Consider the following 15,976-nt stretch of genomic DNA (forward strand, 5'->3'; position numbering starts at 1 on the left):
ACTTGTCAACTGGGATGTTGGCCTAATTGCCAGTCTTCACCTGTAACACTAAATGTGCAGTGTAATGTGGCTGGGCCAGCTGGAGCCTAAGATAGGAGCAACATCTATAGGTCCCTGCTGTGTTCAGGTCTTTAGTCTCTGTGGCGGAGATTCAAAGGAGGGACAGCTCACCCATAACAGCCGCTTTGTCACAGCCTCACTACCCTTGCTCGGCCTTTCATCCGCCTGGGCCCTCAACCCGAACTGAGGTGAACCAAAATGAAGAATAAAATCACTAACAATCACTGGCAAGGCAGAGCCCTGGGTAGCTAACACTCAGCAGCTACACGAACGTGTCCCAACAAGGCTATCTAGCAACACCCCACAGTAATCGCACCAAGGAACCGTTTTTTAAATGTAGACCAGGGGTACTGCCTGCCTTTGCGGGCTCTGCAGAAAAGTCTCAGACGACATTGGAAGCTCTGCAAAGCCACTTTGGAGGGTCACCGGAAACTCCTACGCAAGATTAGAGGGATAAGATAATGTAGAGAAGTGGCCGTAGTTTGTTTTTATCTTGCTGGCTTAAGACTGGATTGTGCGCTGGTAAAATTCAATCTGAATAGTAGAGAAAAGGGTTATGGTCAAAGAACGTAATGGAGAAGCAAAGGTCAATTGAGAAAGTGATTGGGGGTGAGGGGGTGGCGTTCCACTTTAAAAAAAAATATATATTTTTAGGTCGAGCATAGCAGCATGCAAGCGCTGCTTTTCCGACATGTTAGAATCTATGTGAACTTTTAACTATACTATAACCTATACCTTACACCCATCACTTTCACTCGATTGTGGGCTTGCCTTTCAAAAATCCTTTGTTATTGGTAAATGCTTTACGTTTGTTCTTGGGGCAGTTTTGTTACCGCCTTGGCCATCGTCCCCATTACAAGGATAATTGCACGTTTGCCGATATGTTTGACTGGGATCTTGCTCTTTTTTGTGTCTCTCCTTCGTACTTACGGTGGCCGTGGCGAGTTGAATCGGTTCACATATGTCAACTGTTTTACTCTACATTTTCAACTTGTGGCAAGAAAAGTCCAGTTAGGAATCTACAACGCTAACGGCTCTAACATGAGTAAACGCAAGACCCTTTGTATTGTAAATGCTTGTTGTGAATTGGAGAGGAGGCATGTTGGAACACTTTACAAAGAGCAAATATGTTTTATCAAATAGGTACAGTTGCACTCATTGGTGCTCCACAATTGTACGGCACTAGCAAAACTGATGTGTGTTCGGCTGGGTCCAAACTGAGGTGGCATGCTGGGGGGGAAATGATCGATTACGGTGTGGCCCGAGTGACTGCCAGTGGGTGCGATACATTACATCCGTCACCTTCTCTTTTTTTTTTTTTTTTTTTTTTTTTTTTTTTTTGAATACTCAAGAATGCTTGTCCAAATGTTTCTTTTCAGAGACGATTACTTTGCTAAGAAGAACGAAGAAAGGAAGCAACATCGAGCAGAAGCAAAAACAAAGTCGAAACAGTAAGATGGCCTCGCATATTACTTGTTGTTGGTGATAAACTGAATACTTGGTAAACTTGAATATATACTGAAGTTGGTATGCCTCTCTTTACAGAGCAAAGGAAGAAACCCAGAAAAAAGCAGAAGAGGATGAAATGGTAAGTGCATTCTAACGAACTGCAGATGATACATTTTACTTCCTTTGTGTTAAAGAAATATCCTCATTTGCCAAGACTTGGAGTAAAACAAAAGAACAATTTGGGAGAGAAGATTTGAATAAAGCACTTGTTATATCAGTACTCGGCGTTCCACTGGCAGCTCAAGAGTTACTTTGTGTTTTAAGGGAAGGCTTACTAGAGCGGATGTAAGTGAAGTATGTGGCTCAGTAAGTGGATATCGGAACCCTGCTCTATACTTTCCCCCATTGTATGGGAACCTGGTTCTGGACACCCACAATACATCAAGTAAATAGCCTCATGTATGCCTGACTGGGAAGGATAACACGCACTCTCTGGGTCTAACTAGGTGGTAAATGTATGTGGGGGCTGATGCTGAGAGGGATAGTTGGAGTGGGCGAGTGAAGAGTAGGCTGTGGCATGACAGTGGCTGTGTGCTCCCACGCTGCTTTCTTTTTTATTAACACTCACACTTTTTTGTTTTTTGGCTTGCCTTCAGTCTACCATGCTGTTCAAAAGTTGAACAATTATGTAGGATTTCTAGTGTGCTAGCCATTCATTAAGTGTTTCAAAACCAAAAGAAGTCCGATACATTGACTTTTCTTGAACAGGACTAATGATCGACTCCAGGAAATTCAATTAGAACTGTGAACCTAAAAAAGCCTGCATTTTCAGCAGGATTAGCAATCTCCACAAGGCATACTTCTCTGGATGTTGTCTTTACAGCACTTCCGAAGTCCTGTCCACGTATGAGACTGCAAGCAAAAATAATATTCCTTTTACTACTGGGGAAGTGTAGAAACCAGCCTTGTTCAGTCAATAAAATACCAGGCATTTCCATATGTTTTACTGCAAGAAGCAGACTGGAACTTTTTTTTTTCATTGCAACTAAAATACTTTTCCATCTAGTATACAAAGTTCATCAGTTTCACAACGTAGTGGACGGTTTGTAAGTCCTTAAAATGGTGCAACAAAGACTTGAACCTGATCATGGATGCACTGGCCACAGAGCAAGTTTGGCAGTTTTAAGACCTTTAAGTTTTTTTTTTTTTTGACCAAGAATCTTGGCATAAAAATACAAGCTTCTAAAGCACAATCTGTAGTACAGCGTACCCTTTCTTAAAAACGGGAATTAAAGACCTGCAAAATAAAACATTGACAACATAACGTTGTGTTGCTTTTAGACTGGGTGTCTGCTTCAGTTTGATTGCAACTTGAATGCTGCGTTCGGTGTGTGAAGAGTAGTAGGTGTATTTTATTTTTTTGGTGGGACCTGTTGGGTAAGGGAGTAGCTGGTGGTTTGACACTTGGGTTATGACGTCTGCTGTTGCCTCTTCGGTTACTGCTTCAATGTGCATTTGATTAGTGTGTTTTGTGCAGCTATCATAAAAAATAGGATGTTTTGTGATTATAACCTGAAGACATATGGAGCAATGCATTCTTAATGTTCCTTGGAGGCCTTCCCTCAAGAACAGTGGAATGGACTGTCCCATATTGGCAGCTGTATTACACTTGCGTATGTGTTCTCATACATGGAAAAACGTAATTGTTTGAACATCTCTATATTTAGAGCACAGCACTTGTCCACTGGAAGGCCTCTGTAAACCATGCAGTACAGAGCATTACACCGACCATATGACCGTGTAACCTTTTATCTGAAAAACAGGTCATTGCAAGGTGGTGATTGCTTTAGTGTCCTTTTTCTTTCACGTTCAATCTTAAATATTTTTACAACATGCTGTTTAGAAGGGATTGGGTGTCTAACAAAAGGTCATCCGCACAATGAGATTTGCCTAATTCTTCATACAATTTTCAGCACTGTTAATGTTTTGTTTGAAGAAATCTTTAGATGAAAAGATTGGGTGCTTGCTGACATTTTCTGGTGATCTGGATGAGAAAACGTCTAGAGAAGATATTCATTCAGTCTTTGAAACTTTTGGGGAGATTAAATGGATAGACTTCAGCAGAGGTGCAAAGGAGGTAAGGACATTTTATATAAGCAAGCCTTTTTGTTTCCATATCATTTTCTCTTCTAGACATAAGCTGCTATTAGTTCACTGTGTTTTGAATAGTAACTCAAATGAGTAAATGAAAGTAGTGCAACCAGACCGCCTTACAGTTTGTTAAAATACATAACGGCATTTTTTTTTTATAAGATGTGAAAATGGGTTTTAAATTACTTCAGAGAACTGCCTTTGGATGCCAACATGTCTTTCCTTTATTCGAATTATACTGTTTTCAGGCTTGCATACAAATAATTACCTGTATTAACTGTGCCACTTAAACTGGTTTAGTTAGAATGCTTTTACTTTTTCTCTAGACAAGCCAAAACTTATGAAAGTGGTCTTTGTGTGATGTGCCATAAAGATGTTTGCTTAAGTAGACTTTTTTTTGGAAATGTCAGTTTGTTGCATTTGCCGCTGTACATCACATGCTCTTTGCACCTTTTGTCATCTGCTGTTGGGTACAGGCTTTGCAACTAGTTTTCTTTGAAGCAGAGGTTTGCAGGGGACTTGTGGTACCTCGACAAAACCCATAGTGCACCAGGACATAGATTCAAGTTGGTTTGTTCCCTGCTGCCCATCCCACCGCAAGAGGATCCCCAGGAAAGCCATTTTGAGATCTCACCCCAACTGGACACCTAACATCTTCCAGTGCATGAAGAACCCTGACCAATAGACCGCTATGATTGGACACGGCACACAGCACTGTGACCTTATGGCTGCCCAAAAGGTAGAATCTCGTCATGCAAGACAGTGAGGGTTTGACCCTTGGTTCATTTTGACTCATGAATGACATGGGATCTTGCATTCTTAGTACTACTTTATCTCCTATAGCTCCACTGCTGAGGAAGGAAGATTGTATTTTGGGCTTTGACCATAATCTCATGTTGACTCTAAACACCAAAACCTTCAGTGTCATGGGATCCTGATAAGCAAACAATCATTTTTAAACGGCAGTGGACGAGCTGTAAGTGAAGGAGTTGTACCAATAAAACAGGAACACCTGAGATGCAGACCCTTTCCTGGTAGCAGCAGAAAATAGTCCTCACATATTTGTTCAAGACAAAACTTGTCAGAAAAAAGACTGTTTACATATGCATTTTTTTCCTCCCCACTTACATCGGTCAGTGTAGTTGTGTAATAGAATAAACAAACATGTTACACATTGATCTTAACCATTGTTTTCGAGTACCAGGAGATGCCTTTATAATTCTTAGACTCCAGCAAATAGGGATTGGCTCTGATGGCGATTAGATGGAAGTTAAGTTTAGGGAGTTGTGTTAACTATTAGAAGGACTGTGCATACCAATTAGAAGGAAGCTATGCAGGGTAGTTTGGATGAAGGTAAGAGGTGCTGATTTGCTGATCTTTAGTTGTAGGTTGGAAGAGCATTGTTCGATATCTGAGGTGTCCTGGGAACTTTGCGGACCAATGTTAAGTTATGTAAGGCCTTTCTTTGGCAGGCAAGAAGCTGGCATAATCGTGGAATGTAGGTGTATGTATTAGGTGACTGAATAAGGTTATGATTGCAGTGCTAAGGATTTCTCCGGTGGAGAGATGTGGAAAGTCCACTTGGGAACTGTGGCTTTTGTTTAATCCTGCTAGATACTAGCAAGTTCATCATTGCTTTGGCTGTGTGTAATGTGTTAAGAGTGAAATCTGAGACACCAAGTGGTTGTGTTGAAAGACTCATGCATATAGGTGCACTTCAGAGAACACCAAGGTTTCTGGCAGAGACCATGAAGACCAGGGTGCCAGGAGAGTAGTAAACAGAAGTAAGAACAGTATCTTCACTGGAAGGAAGCATAGGACCTTAGTCTTGGAGTTCAATACAAGGGCATCGAAGCTTCAGGTGTCCTATGGTTGAGAGGCAGTCTGATGTACGTGCCTACATTTGCTGTGAGAAAGTAAGACAACTGGAAGACTTGGTAATAAAATATGTGGTTAGAGAAGTTAATGAGCCGTTGCCAGAGGAGGTACAATATAGGTATAACAGAAGAGTACCAATTACCGAGCATCGAGGGACTGCTAATTTGGTATGTGGGGAATAATTTGAGTGCCAGGTGACAGTAAAACATCTGTTAGGTAAAAGGAAAACAAATTGAGGGCTAAACCAGTGATAACACAGGCCATGGACGTCTTTAATCACACTGCCATATTATACACCCAAAGGCTGCAGACAGATGAAGCTTATCTGAGAGGTGGTAGTTATAAAGTTAGTTATATGGAGCAATGGTTTCTGTGGAGTGAAGAGCAGAGAAACCAGATTGAAGGAGACTGGTCAAGATGTTGATGGTAGGGTTATGATGTAATACTCCCAAGTCTCTCCACTTATCACTGATTGTCTGGCATGGCTGCAGAGCGCCATAATCAGTCACCTGAAGGCATGCAAAAAACATTAAGTGGTATGGTTCAGTCTGATTCTGTGGTATATTGGTTCAGGGTCTTGTAAGTATGAAGTGCTCACTTGTGTTTAGCAGACAGTAGCATTTTAGGTGGTGCAGGGACTTCCTGACTTGACTGGTGATCTGTAGCCAGTACTGAGAAATTGAATCAAGGCTGAACACAAAGGTCCGACTACATGCAGCACTTGTCTGCATTTGCCCTGCCAGTGTACTCTTTATAGTTGCTGTAATCTTCCGAGAATGAAAGCCATCAATGATGGTCTCATGGGGCTTGCCATGAAGTTCATTCCTACTATATACTTCTACTGTACATTAGGACATCAATTTATGTCCTATCTGTTGCTGCGGGACAATGTTATGGTATTGGTTGGTGCATAAGTGTAGCCTCTTCCGGCCCACAAGCTGGTTCGTTACTCGTTTGAACATATATATATATATATATATTTTTTTTTTCCATAAATAACTCTGGCTGAATGTGCAAGACCTAAAAAGCTAGTGTAAAACTTAACACTGCTCAAGGTTAAGCATTTTTCTGCCAGTCGTGATGGTCTTGATGCACGGCATTGGAGGGAGGTAAACAGAAGCATTTTAGAACCTACCTGACAAAAATGGTCTAGACTTCTAACTGCATATTCCCCACCTTGTGAATTTCCCAGGTACCAGACTGGATCCGAAAACTTATGTAGCAATTTACTCACGTCAACAGGGTCTGTCCTGCCCCAGACATTACATCTGGGTCACTATACTTACCGCACCTCAGAGTCCTGACATCAGTGCCTTTATTTCCCTGCTTTTATCATGGATGCAGAGCTTATTGAATCCTGTCACCCCCGATTTTCTTAGTGGGCACTGTTGATTTTCGAAAATATATTTAAAGCTGATATTTTGAGTGCTAACTCGAAAGGATTGGGGCGGCTTCTTACCACGATTAATTACTTGGTACCAGAACCACTGCAGTTATGGTTGACATGTCTGGGCATTCCAAATTGTGAGAGCTTTTTTCACAATGCTGCAAACCCTGTTGTAAGGAAATGCCTCCTTGGCATGGTTACCCCCTGACTTTTTGCCTTTGCTGATGCTATGTTTTGAATTGAAAGTGTGCTGAGGTCTGCTAACCAGGCCCCAGCACCAGTGTTCTTTCCCTAACCTGTACTTTTGATTCCACAATTGGCACACCCTGGCATCCAGATAAGTCCCTTGTAACTGGTACCTCTGGTACCAAGGGCCCTGATGCCAGGGAAGGTCTAAGGGCTGCAGCATGTATTATGCCACCCTAGAGACCCCTCACTCAGCACAGACTGCTGACCAGCTTGTGTGTGCTAGTGAGAACAAAATGAGTAAGTCGATATGGCACTCCCCTCAGGGTGCCATGCCAGCCTCTCACTGCCTATGCAGTATAGGTAAGACACCCCTCTAGCCAGACCTGGGTTGACTTTGTAGACTACTCAGTAAAAACACTAGATGGTTGGATTCAAGGCAATGGTGTAAATGATTATGATGGGCTGTACAATTTATTTGTGAAAGAACACCTATTAAGTAATTGTTTCAATGATAAACTGCATCAGCATCTGGTGGACCTAGGACCAATTTCTCCCCAAGAATTGGGAAAGAAGGCAGACCATTGGGTCAAGACTAGGGTGTCCAAAACTTCCACAGGGGGTGACCAAAAGAAAGGGGTCACAAAACCTCCCCAGGGGAAAGGGGGCGAGACAGCCAAAAACAAAGATAGTAAAGCGTCTTCTACAGGCCCCCAAAAACCTGCACAGGAGGGTGGGCCCAGAGCCTCTTCACAAAACAATTCTGGGTACAAGGGTAAAAACTTTGATCCCAAAAAGGCCTGGTGTCGTAACTGTAGTCAGTCTGGACACCAAACTGGAGACAAGGCCTGTCCCAAGAAAGATACCACTTCTAACTCCCATCCAGCTAAAAGTGGAATGGCCAGTCTCCAAGTGGGATCAACAGTGTGCCCAGAGCAAATCAGGTGTCACACTGAAGCTACATTAGTCTCTGAGGGTGGGGTGGATTTAGCCACACTGGCTGCCTGGCCCCCTAACATGCAAAAATACAGGCAGCAGCTCTTAATTAATGGGACAAGTGTAGAGGGCCTGAGGGATACAGGTGCCAGTGTCACCATGGTGACAGAGAAACTGGTTTCCCCTGGCTGGACAAACTTATCCAGTCACCAACGCTGACAATCAGACTAAAGTACATCCCATGGCTATGGTAACTTTAGAGTGGGGAGGGGTCAAAGGCCTGAAACAGGTGGTGGTCTCCTCAAATATCCCAGTAGACTGTTTGCTTGGAAATGACCTGGAGTCCTCAGCATGGGCCGAGGTAGAACTGAAAACCCATGCAGCCATGCTGGGTATCCCTGAACTGGTGTGTGTCAAGACTAGGGCACAGTGCAAGGCACAGGGTGAAAAAGTAGAGCTGGAGTCTGGAAAAATGGCCCAGCCTACCAAGAGAAAAGGAGTCAGCTGGGAAACCAGCTGCAACACAACACCAAAAAGAGAACCTCTCTTCTCAGGAAGAAGTTCTGCCCTCTGAGGGAACTGAGCCTATGGAGCTGGAACCTTATCAGGTTGAGCTCTTGGGCCCAGGGGGACCCTCAAGGGAAGAGTTGTGTAAGGGACAAGAAACCTGTCCCTCTCTTGAAGGCCTTAGGCAGCAAGCTGCTGAAGAGTCCAAAGGCAAGAAAAATGGAACACATAGGGTCTATTGGGAAGATGGACTCCTGTACACTGAGGCAAGAGATCCCAAACCTGGTGCCACTAGGAGAGTGGTAGTGCCTCAGGGTTTCAGAGAGTTTATTCTGACCTTAGCCCATTATATTCCCCTTGCTGGGCATTTGGGACAAACCAAGACGTGGGAGAGGTTAGTCAACCACTTCTACTGGCCCAATATGTCCCAGAAGGTTAAGGAGTTTTGCCTCTCCTGCCCCACCTGTCAAGCCAGTGGTAAGACAGGTGGGCATCCAAAGGACCCCTCATTCCACTTCCAGTGGTGGGGGGTCCCCTTTGAAAGAGTGGGTGTGGACATAGTTGGTCCACTAGAACCTCCCACAGCCTCAGGAAATATGTACATCCTAGTAGTAGTGGATCATGCTACTAGGTATCCTGAAGCTATTCCCCTTAGGTCGACTACTGGCGCTGCAGTAGCAAAGGCCCTCATTGGTATCTTTACCAGAGTGGGTTTCCCTAAGGAGGTGGTGTCTGACAGAGGTACCAACTTCATGTCAGCATACCTAAAGCACATGTGGAATGAGTGTGGAGTGACTTACAAATTCACTACACCATATCATCCACAAACTAATGGCCTTGTTGAGAGATTCAACAAGACATTAAAGGGCATGATCATGGGGCTCCCAGAAAAACTCAAAAGGAGATGGGATGTCCTCCTGCCATGTCTGCTTTTCGCTTACAGAGAGGGGCCTCAGAAGGGAGTAGGATTCTCACCCTTTGAACTTCTGTTTGGCCACCCTGTAAGGGAACCACTTGCTCTTGTTAAAGAAGGCTGGGAGAGACCTCTTCATGAGCCTAAACAAGACATAGTGGACTATGTACTTGGCCTTCGCTCAAGGATGGCAGAGTACATGGAAAAGGCAAGTAAAAACCTTGAGGCCAGCCAACAACTCCAGAAGTTGTGGTATGACCAAAAGGCTGCACTGGTTGAATTTCAACCAGGGCAGAAAGTCTGGTGTAAGGAAATGCCTCCTTTGCATGGTTGCCCCCTGACTTTTTGCCTTTGCTGATGCTATGTTTACAATTGAAAGTGTGCTGAGGCCTGCTAACCAGGCCCCAGCACCAGTGTTCTTTCCCTAACCTGTACTTTTGTATCCACAATTGGCAGACCCTGGCATCCAGATAAGTCCCTTGTAACTGGTACTTCTAGTACCAAGGGCCCTGATGCCAAGGAAGGTCTCTAAGGGCTGCAGCATGTCTTATGCCACCCTGGAGACCTCTCACTCAGCACAGACACACTGCTTGCCAGCTTGTGTGTGCTAGTGAGGACAAAACGAGTAAGTCGACATGGCACTCCCCTCAGGGTGCCATGCCAGCCTCTCACTGCCCATGCAGTATAGGTAAGACACCCCTCTAGCAGGCCTTACAGCCCTAAGGCAGGGTACACTATACCATAGGTGAGGGTACCAGTGCATGAGCATGGTACCCCTACAGTGTCTAAACAAAACCTTAGACATTGTAAGTGCAGGGTAGCCATAAGAGTATATGGTCTGGGAGTTTGTCAAACACGAACTCCACAGCACCACAATGGCTACACTGAAAACTGGGAAGTTTGGTATCAAACTTCTCAGCACAATAAATGCACACTGATGCCAGTGTACATTTTATTGCAAAATACACCCCAGAGGGCACCTTAGAGGTGCCCCCTGAAACTTAACCGACTATCTGTGTAGGCTGACTAGTTCCAGCAGCCTGCCACACTAGAGACATGTTGCTGGCCCCATGGGGAGAGTGCCTTTGTCACTCTGAGGCCAGTAACAAAGCCTGCACTGGGTGGAGATGCGAACACCTCCCCCAGGCAGGAGCTGTAACACCTGGCGGTGAGCCTCAAAGGCTCACCCCTTTGTCACAGCACCGCAGGACACTCCAGCTAGTGGAGTTGCCCGCCCCCTCCGGCCCCGGCCCCCACTTTTGGCGGCAAGGCCGGAGAAAATAATGAGAATAACAAGGAGTCACTGGCCAGTCAGGACAGCCCCTAAGGTGTCCTGAGCTGAGGTGACTCTAACTTTTAGAAATCCTCCATCTTGCAGATGGAGGATTCCCCTAATAGGATTAGGGATGTGACCCCCTCCCCTTGGGAGGAGGCACAAAGAGGGTGTACTCACCCTCAGGGCTAGTAGCCATTGGCTACTAACCCCCCAGACCTAAACACGCCCTTAAATTTAGTATTTAAGGGCTCTCCCTGAACCTAGAAATTAGATTCCTGCAACTACAAGAAGGACTGCCGAGCTGACAAACCCCTGCAGAGGAAGAACAGAAGACACCAACTGCCTTGGCCCCAGACTTACCGGCCTGTCTCCTGCCTTCCAAAGAAACCTGCTCCAGCGACGCTTTCCAAGGGACCAGCGACCTCTGAATCCTCTGAGGACTGCCCTGCTTCGAAAAAGACAAGAAACTCCCGAGGACAGCGGCACTGCTCCAAAAGAACTGCAACTTTGTTACAAGGAGCAGATTTAAATACCCCTGAAATTCCCTGCAAGAAGCGTGAGACTTGCAACACTGCACCCGGCGACCCCGACTCGACTGGTGGAGAACAACCAACTCCGGGAGGACCCTCCGGCGACTCTACGACTGTGAGTAACCAAAGTTGTCCCCCCTGAGCCCCCACAGCGACGCCTGCAGAGGGAATCCCCAGGCTCCCCCTGACCGCGACTGTCTGAACTCCATTTCCCGACGGCTGGAAAAGACCCTGCACCCGCAGCCCCTAAAGAAACGGAACTTCTGTGCAGGAGTGACCCCCAGGAGGCCCTCTCCCTTGCCCAGGTGGTGGCTACCCCGAGGAGCCCCCCCCCCCCCCCCCCCCCCCTTGCCTGCCTGCATCGCTGAAGAGACCCCTTGGTCTCCCATTGAAACCTGAAGGAAACCAGACGCGTGTTTGCACACTGCACCCGGCCGCCCCCGCGCTGCTGAGGGTGTACTTTCTGTGCTACTTTGTGTCCCCCCCCCCCACCCCCCCGGTGCCCTACAAAACCCCCCTGGTCTGCCCTCCGAAGACGCGGGTACTTACCTGCTGGCAGACTGGAACCGGGGCACCCCCTTCTCTCCATTATAGCCTATGTGTTTTGGGCACCTCTTTGACCTTTGCACCTGACCGGCCCTGAACTGCTGGTGTGATAACTTTGGGGTTGCTCTGAACCCCCAACGGTGGGCTACCTTGGACCAAAAACTCAAACCTGTAAGTGACTTACTTACCTGTGAAAACTAACAATAACTTACCTCCCCCAGGAACTGTGAAAATTGCACTGTGTCCACTTTTAAAACCGCTTATTGTGTTTTATGTAAAAAGTATACATGCTAAAGTAATGATTCAAAGTTCCTAGAGTACTTACCTGCAATACCTTTCAAAAGAGCTATTACATGTAAAATTTGAACCTGTGGTTCTTAAAATAAACTAAGAAAAGAGATTTTTCTATAACAAAACCGATTGGCTGGATTTGTCTCGGAGTGTGTGTGTACCTCATTTATTGTCTATGTGTATGTACAACAAATGCTTAACACTACTCCTTGGATAAGCCTACTGCTCGACCACACTAACACAAAATAGAACATTAGTATTATCTCTTTTTACCACTATCTTACCTCTAAGGGGAACCCTTGGACTCTGTGCATGCTATTCCTTACTTTGAAATAGCACATACAGAGCCAACTTCCTACACCTGTCTTGAGTGAAGTAGTCCATGCAAGCTTACCAGCAGTGGTGGTTATCTTGTCTGACGTAATCACTATTACACTAACATTAATAGCCTTGTATCATGTCCATTGAACATAAGTAGCTCTTACCTTAAAATGAGAGCAATACCTTTTTTTGATGACCTCTCCAAACATTGGCGTCTCCTAATCCTGCTATGACTGATTACTGCCTCTTTAGCCATAGTGATCCAGAGGGAGGATGAGACACTTGAAACTGTTCTGCCAACAGTCAAGACTACTCTCCTAACAGAGGTCCTTAAACCTGCACAAATTAGATACCTCTGCATCCCTTTTGATGAGCCTTTAACTGATGTGCTGGTGAGCACGTGGTTGTAACCAGGATCTTGCTTCGGAGTCTGGATCTGCAGGAGCAGGCCTTTACTGCCTCCCACATCGTTCTGTTAGAGCTTTCATTGTCCATGCATCTACAAGTTCAGTGCTTCCCATTGGCCTTACCAGTGTGCCTTGGGTGTTCATAAAGGGGGTTGAGTTTGATGACTATCTGCGGAAGCTAGGCATACCAGTGATCCCACAACTTGACAACTGGCTGCTGAAGGCAGGTTTACTTCATTCGCAAGCCATTTCCAAACGATGGCCAGCCTGTTGACATTGGTGAGCTTTTCCATCAGTGTGCTGAATTGCCACCCCTTAACAGCGCCCCTTTATTTGAACCATCCTGGATACAGTGTTTTTCCAAGCCTTCTATCAGTCTTAATGAGTGCAGGATGTTCAGACTATGATCCTATGGCTCGACCAATTACCTGGGTCTTGCTAAGATGGTTTGAGACTTCTTGGCATTTTGCATGTGCAGCACGCCGGGTGGCACATGGGAGCACTATAGTGGGATCTCCAGCCTTTATGGGTTCAGCAGCAAGGCAACCTATCGGACTCCCCATCCAGGTGTTAAAAGACTGCAAAAGTTCAACAGTGATAGCTATTCAACCACAGTTGGGCCCGCAGGTGAACTCTCGACCTACCCCCATCTGGAGCTAATGGTTGTGACAAACTCTTCATTGCTGGGTTTGGGATGTCATTTAGGACGGGCTGTCCTCCACGTTTGCTTTCTGGAGCTGTGAGTGATTGACTTAGCACCGAAGGTGTTCCTCCTGCTCATCAAGGGGTGAAGATCTATGCCAACAATGCAACCACCTTATGGGATTGCAACAAAAAGGGCAGCATGAGTTCTGTACCAAGAGGCCTTGCGTCTCGAAGTGGCTGAACGCACAAGACTGCACCCTGACTGTCCAGGACCAGTCAGGAACTTTAAATGCCATGGCAAATGAACTCTGGCACGGCCTAGCGGATCATGAATGGCATTTACACTTGTAGATGGCACAGGGCATCTTCCAGTAGTGGGGGAAATCCCTGGCTCAATCGATTTGCCACCTCAGAGCGCATAGTGACCAAACGTTTGCACGTTGGAGATCTCTAAAGGTGGTTGTTTCTCAGATGCCTTATGCTAGTTTGGAGAATTGTAGTTCTGGGGTGTGTAATAGACTCCTTTACTCTATTAGCACCTTCCTTCCTGCCCAGATAGCTGAAAAAGATTAAGATTGTGGCCCAAAATGATCCTAGTGGTGTCCACCTGGGGAGGCGAGTGTGGTACTCAAGCCTCCTGCACATGAGCATTTCTCCTCTAATCTGCCTGCTCCTTTGGGAAGACATTCTCTTGCTGCTGCCGGATAGTCTTCCTCCTGAGTCTGCACAACCTACATCTCCAGACCTGGAGATTAAGTGGTGACAGTTGACTAACGTCCTGAAGTGATTAGTGTCCTCTTGGGAGCTAGATGTCCATCTGCTTACCTTCAACATTAGCAAGGCCTTGCTGTGCAGCAGTTAAGGTGTTGCAACAGGAATCCTTTTCTGGATTCACATGCTGTGCATTATTCTGCCGTTTAGTGGTTAGGTTTCCCCCCCCCCCCCCCCCCCCCCCCAACCCCTCTAGGTAATCGCCTAAAGGCTCGAACATTAGTGTAATTCAGTGTGCTGACCTCCAGTCAAAACAGAGGGCCACCTTTGACTTCATGGACTGGATTATGGCCAGAGGATACTGATGGGTGCTGTAGGAAGCTGGCCTTGTGTGTGGTGAGCACCTACAGTGTAATCACCTTATACCAGGTATCCCCTATTAGTTAGGTGAAGTCAGTGTCTAAGTGTCTAGGAAGCCAGGCTCTCCTAGAGGAAGCCAAGACTTACCTAGGAGACACAGAAAGCTTATGCAATACCACTGTAGTCACACAGCCCTATCACACATGAAAGAACCACACAGTGTTACAAAAAGAAAGGTACTCCATTATGGTAACACAAATACCAAAATACGATATAGGCAATACCCCCATTTGGCGGTAAGTAAAACACGAATATATGTACAAAGGGAGAGGGTGTTGCTTCCCTCTCCCAAAGGAAATCCTTTTTTCTACCTTCCTGGGCTTGAGCTGGTCAAGCATCAGGAGGGCAGAAACCTGTCTGAGGAGTGGCAGCTGTGTGGGTTGCCTGCAAAACCCCAGAAAGCTGCTAGGAGCAATTCTGGGGGTTCCTCTACGGTGCCCCCAGAGTGCATGGAATCTTACAACCAATACTAGGAACAGTAATGGGGGTATGGTTCCAATATATTTGATACCAAAAATGCCCAGGTTCTGAGTTACCATTATTTAGCGGGACATAGGTAGTGAATATGTCCAGGAAATGCGAAAGTGTGTCCCCGCACTCACAAAGTCCAGGAAAATGGATCTGGAGTTTGTGGGGGGCACATCTGCTAGTGCGGGGGTGCCCTCACACACTGGTACCTGCACCCTGCCCTCTGGGCTGAGAGGGCCTACCATAAGGGCGGCTTAGTGACCTATAGTGAAAACTGGTGCATGCACCTTTTTCACGCAGCCTGCAATGGCAGGCCTGAAGAGCCCTTTGCATGGGCTCTCTATAGGTGGCAGAATAACTGCTACAGCCCATAGAGCTCCCCTGGAACCCCAATGCCCTGTGTACCTAGGTTCCATATACTAGACGTAAACTGGGCAGGGTGGGTGTGGAGTAGTATGCCAATTGTGGGAAGAGAAAAAGTACAATTTTGAGACGAGAGCAAAACTACTGAGGTCCTGGTAGCAGGATCCCAGTAGACAGTAAAAACACACTGACAACAGGCAGAACATGAGAGAATGGGGGTAAACATGTCAAAACAGGGTACTTTCCTACAAAGACAATAGCTAGGAAGCTATGGCTCTCTAGTGGTAGCTGTAGTGAGCAGCCAAGTCTCCTCTAGAAGTGTAAAGCACTCACAGTACCACAGCAGTCATACAGCAACTTTTTCACACCTGAAAGGAACCCATACAGTGTTGCAAACAAAATAGGTACTTTTTTTAGTAACACTGGACTAGACTACTTTATAGGCAGCACCCCAAACCTGGAAGTAAGCATGAGCAGAGATGGCCCTATGAACTCCAGTTCCACTGCACTGGACTTTGGAAGTGTGGGGAA

At 46.0% G+C, this 15,976-nt stretch overlaps 1 protein-coding gene across 2 annotated transcripts in view; it reads left to right on the plus strand.

The window, feature by feature from the left end:
- The window catches only part of SSB (small RNA binding exonuclease protection factor La), a 78,514-nt gene that overhangs the window by 45,399 nt on the left and 17,139 nt on the right, over window positions 1–15,976 (plus strand). For both annotated transcript variants that reach the window (XM_069225303.1, XM_069225304.1), the window contains exons 7-9: window positions 1,440–1,511; window positions 1,606–1,648; window positions 3,506–3,646. In XM_069225303.1, coding sequence (XP_069081404.1) covers window positions 1,440–1,511; window positions 1,606–1,648; window positions 3,506–3,646 — 256 coding nt within the window. The remainder of the gene's footprint in view (window positions 1–1,439; window positions 1,512–1,605; window positions 1,649–3,505; window positions 3,647–15,976) is intronic.

Source organism: Pleurodeles waltl, chromosome 3_1 (assembly GCF_031143425.1).
Source record: "Pleurodeles waltl isolate 20211129_DDA chromosome 3_1, aPleWal1.hap1.20221129, whole genome shotgun sequence".
Classification (NCBI taxonomy): Eukaryota; Metazoa; Chordata; class Amphibia; order Caudata; family Salamandridae; genus Pleurodeles; species Pleurodeles waltl.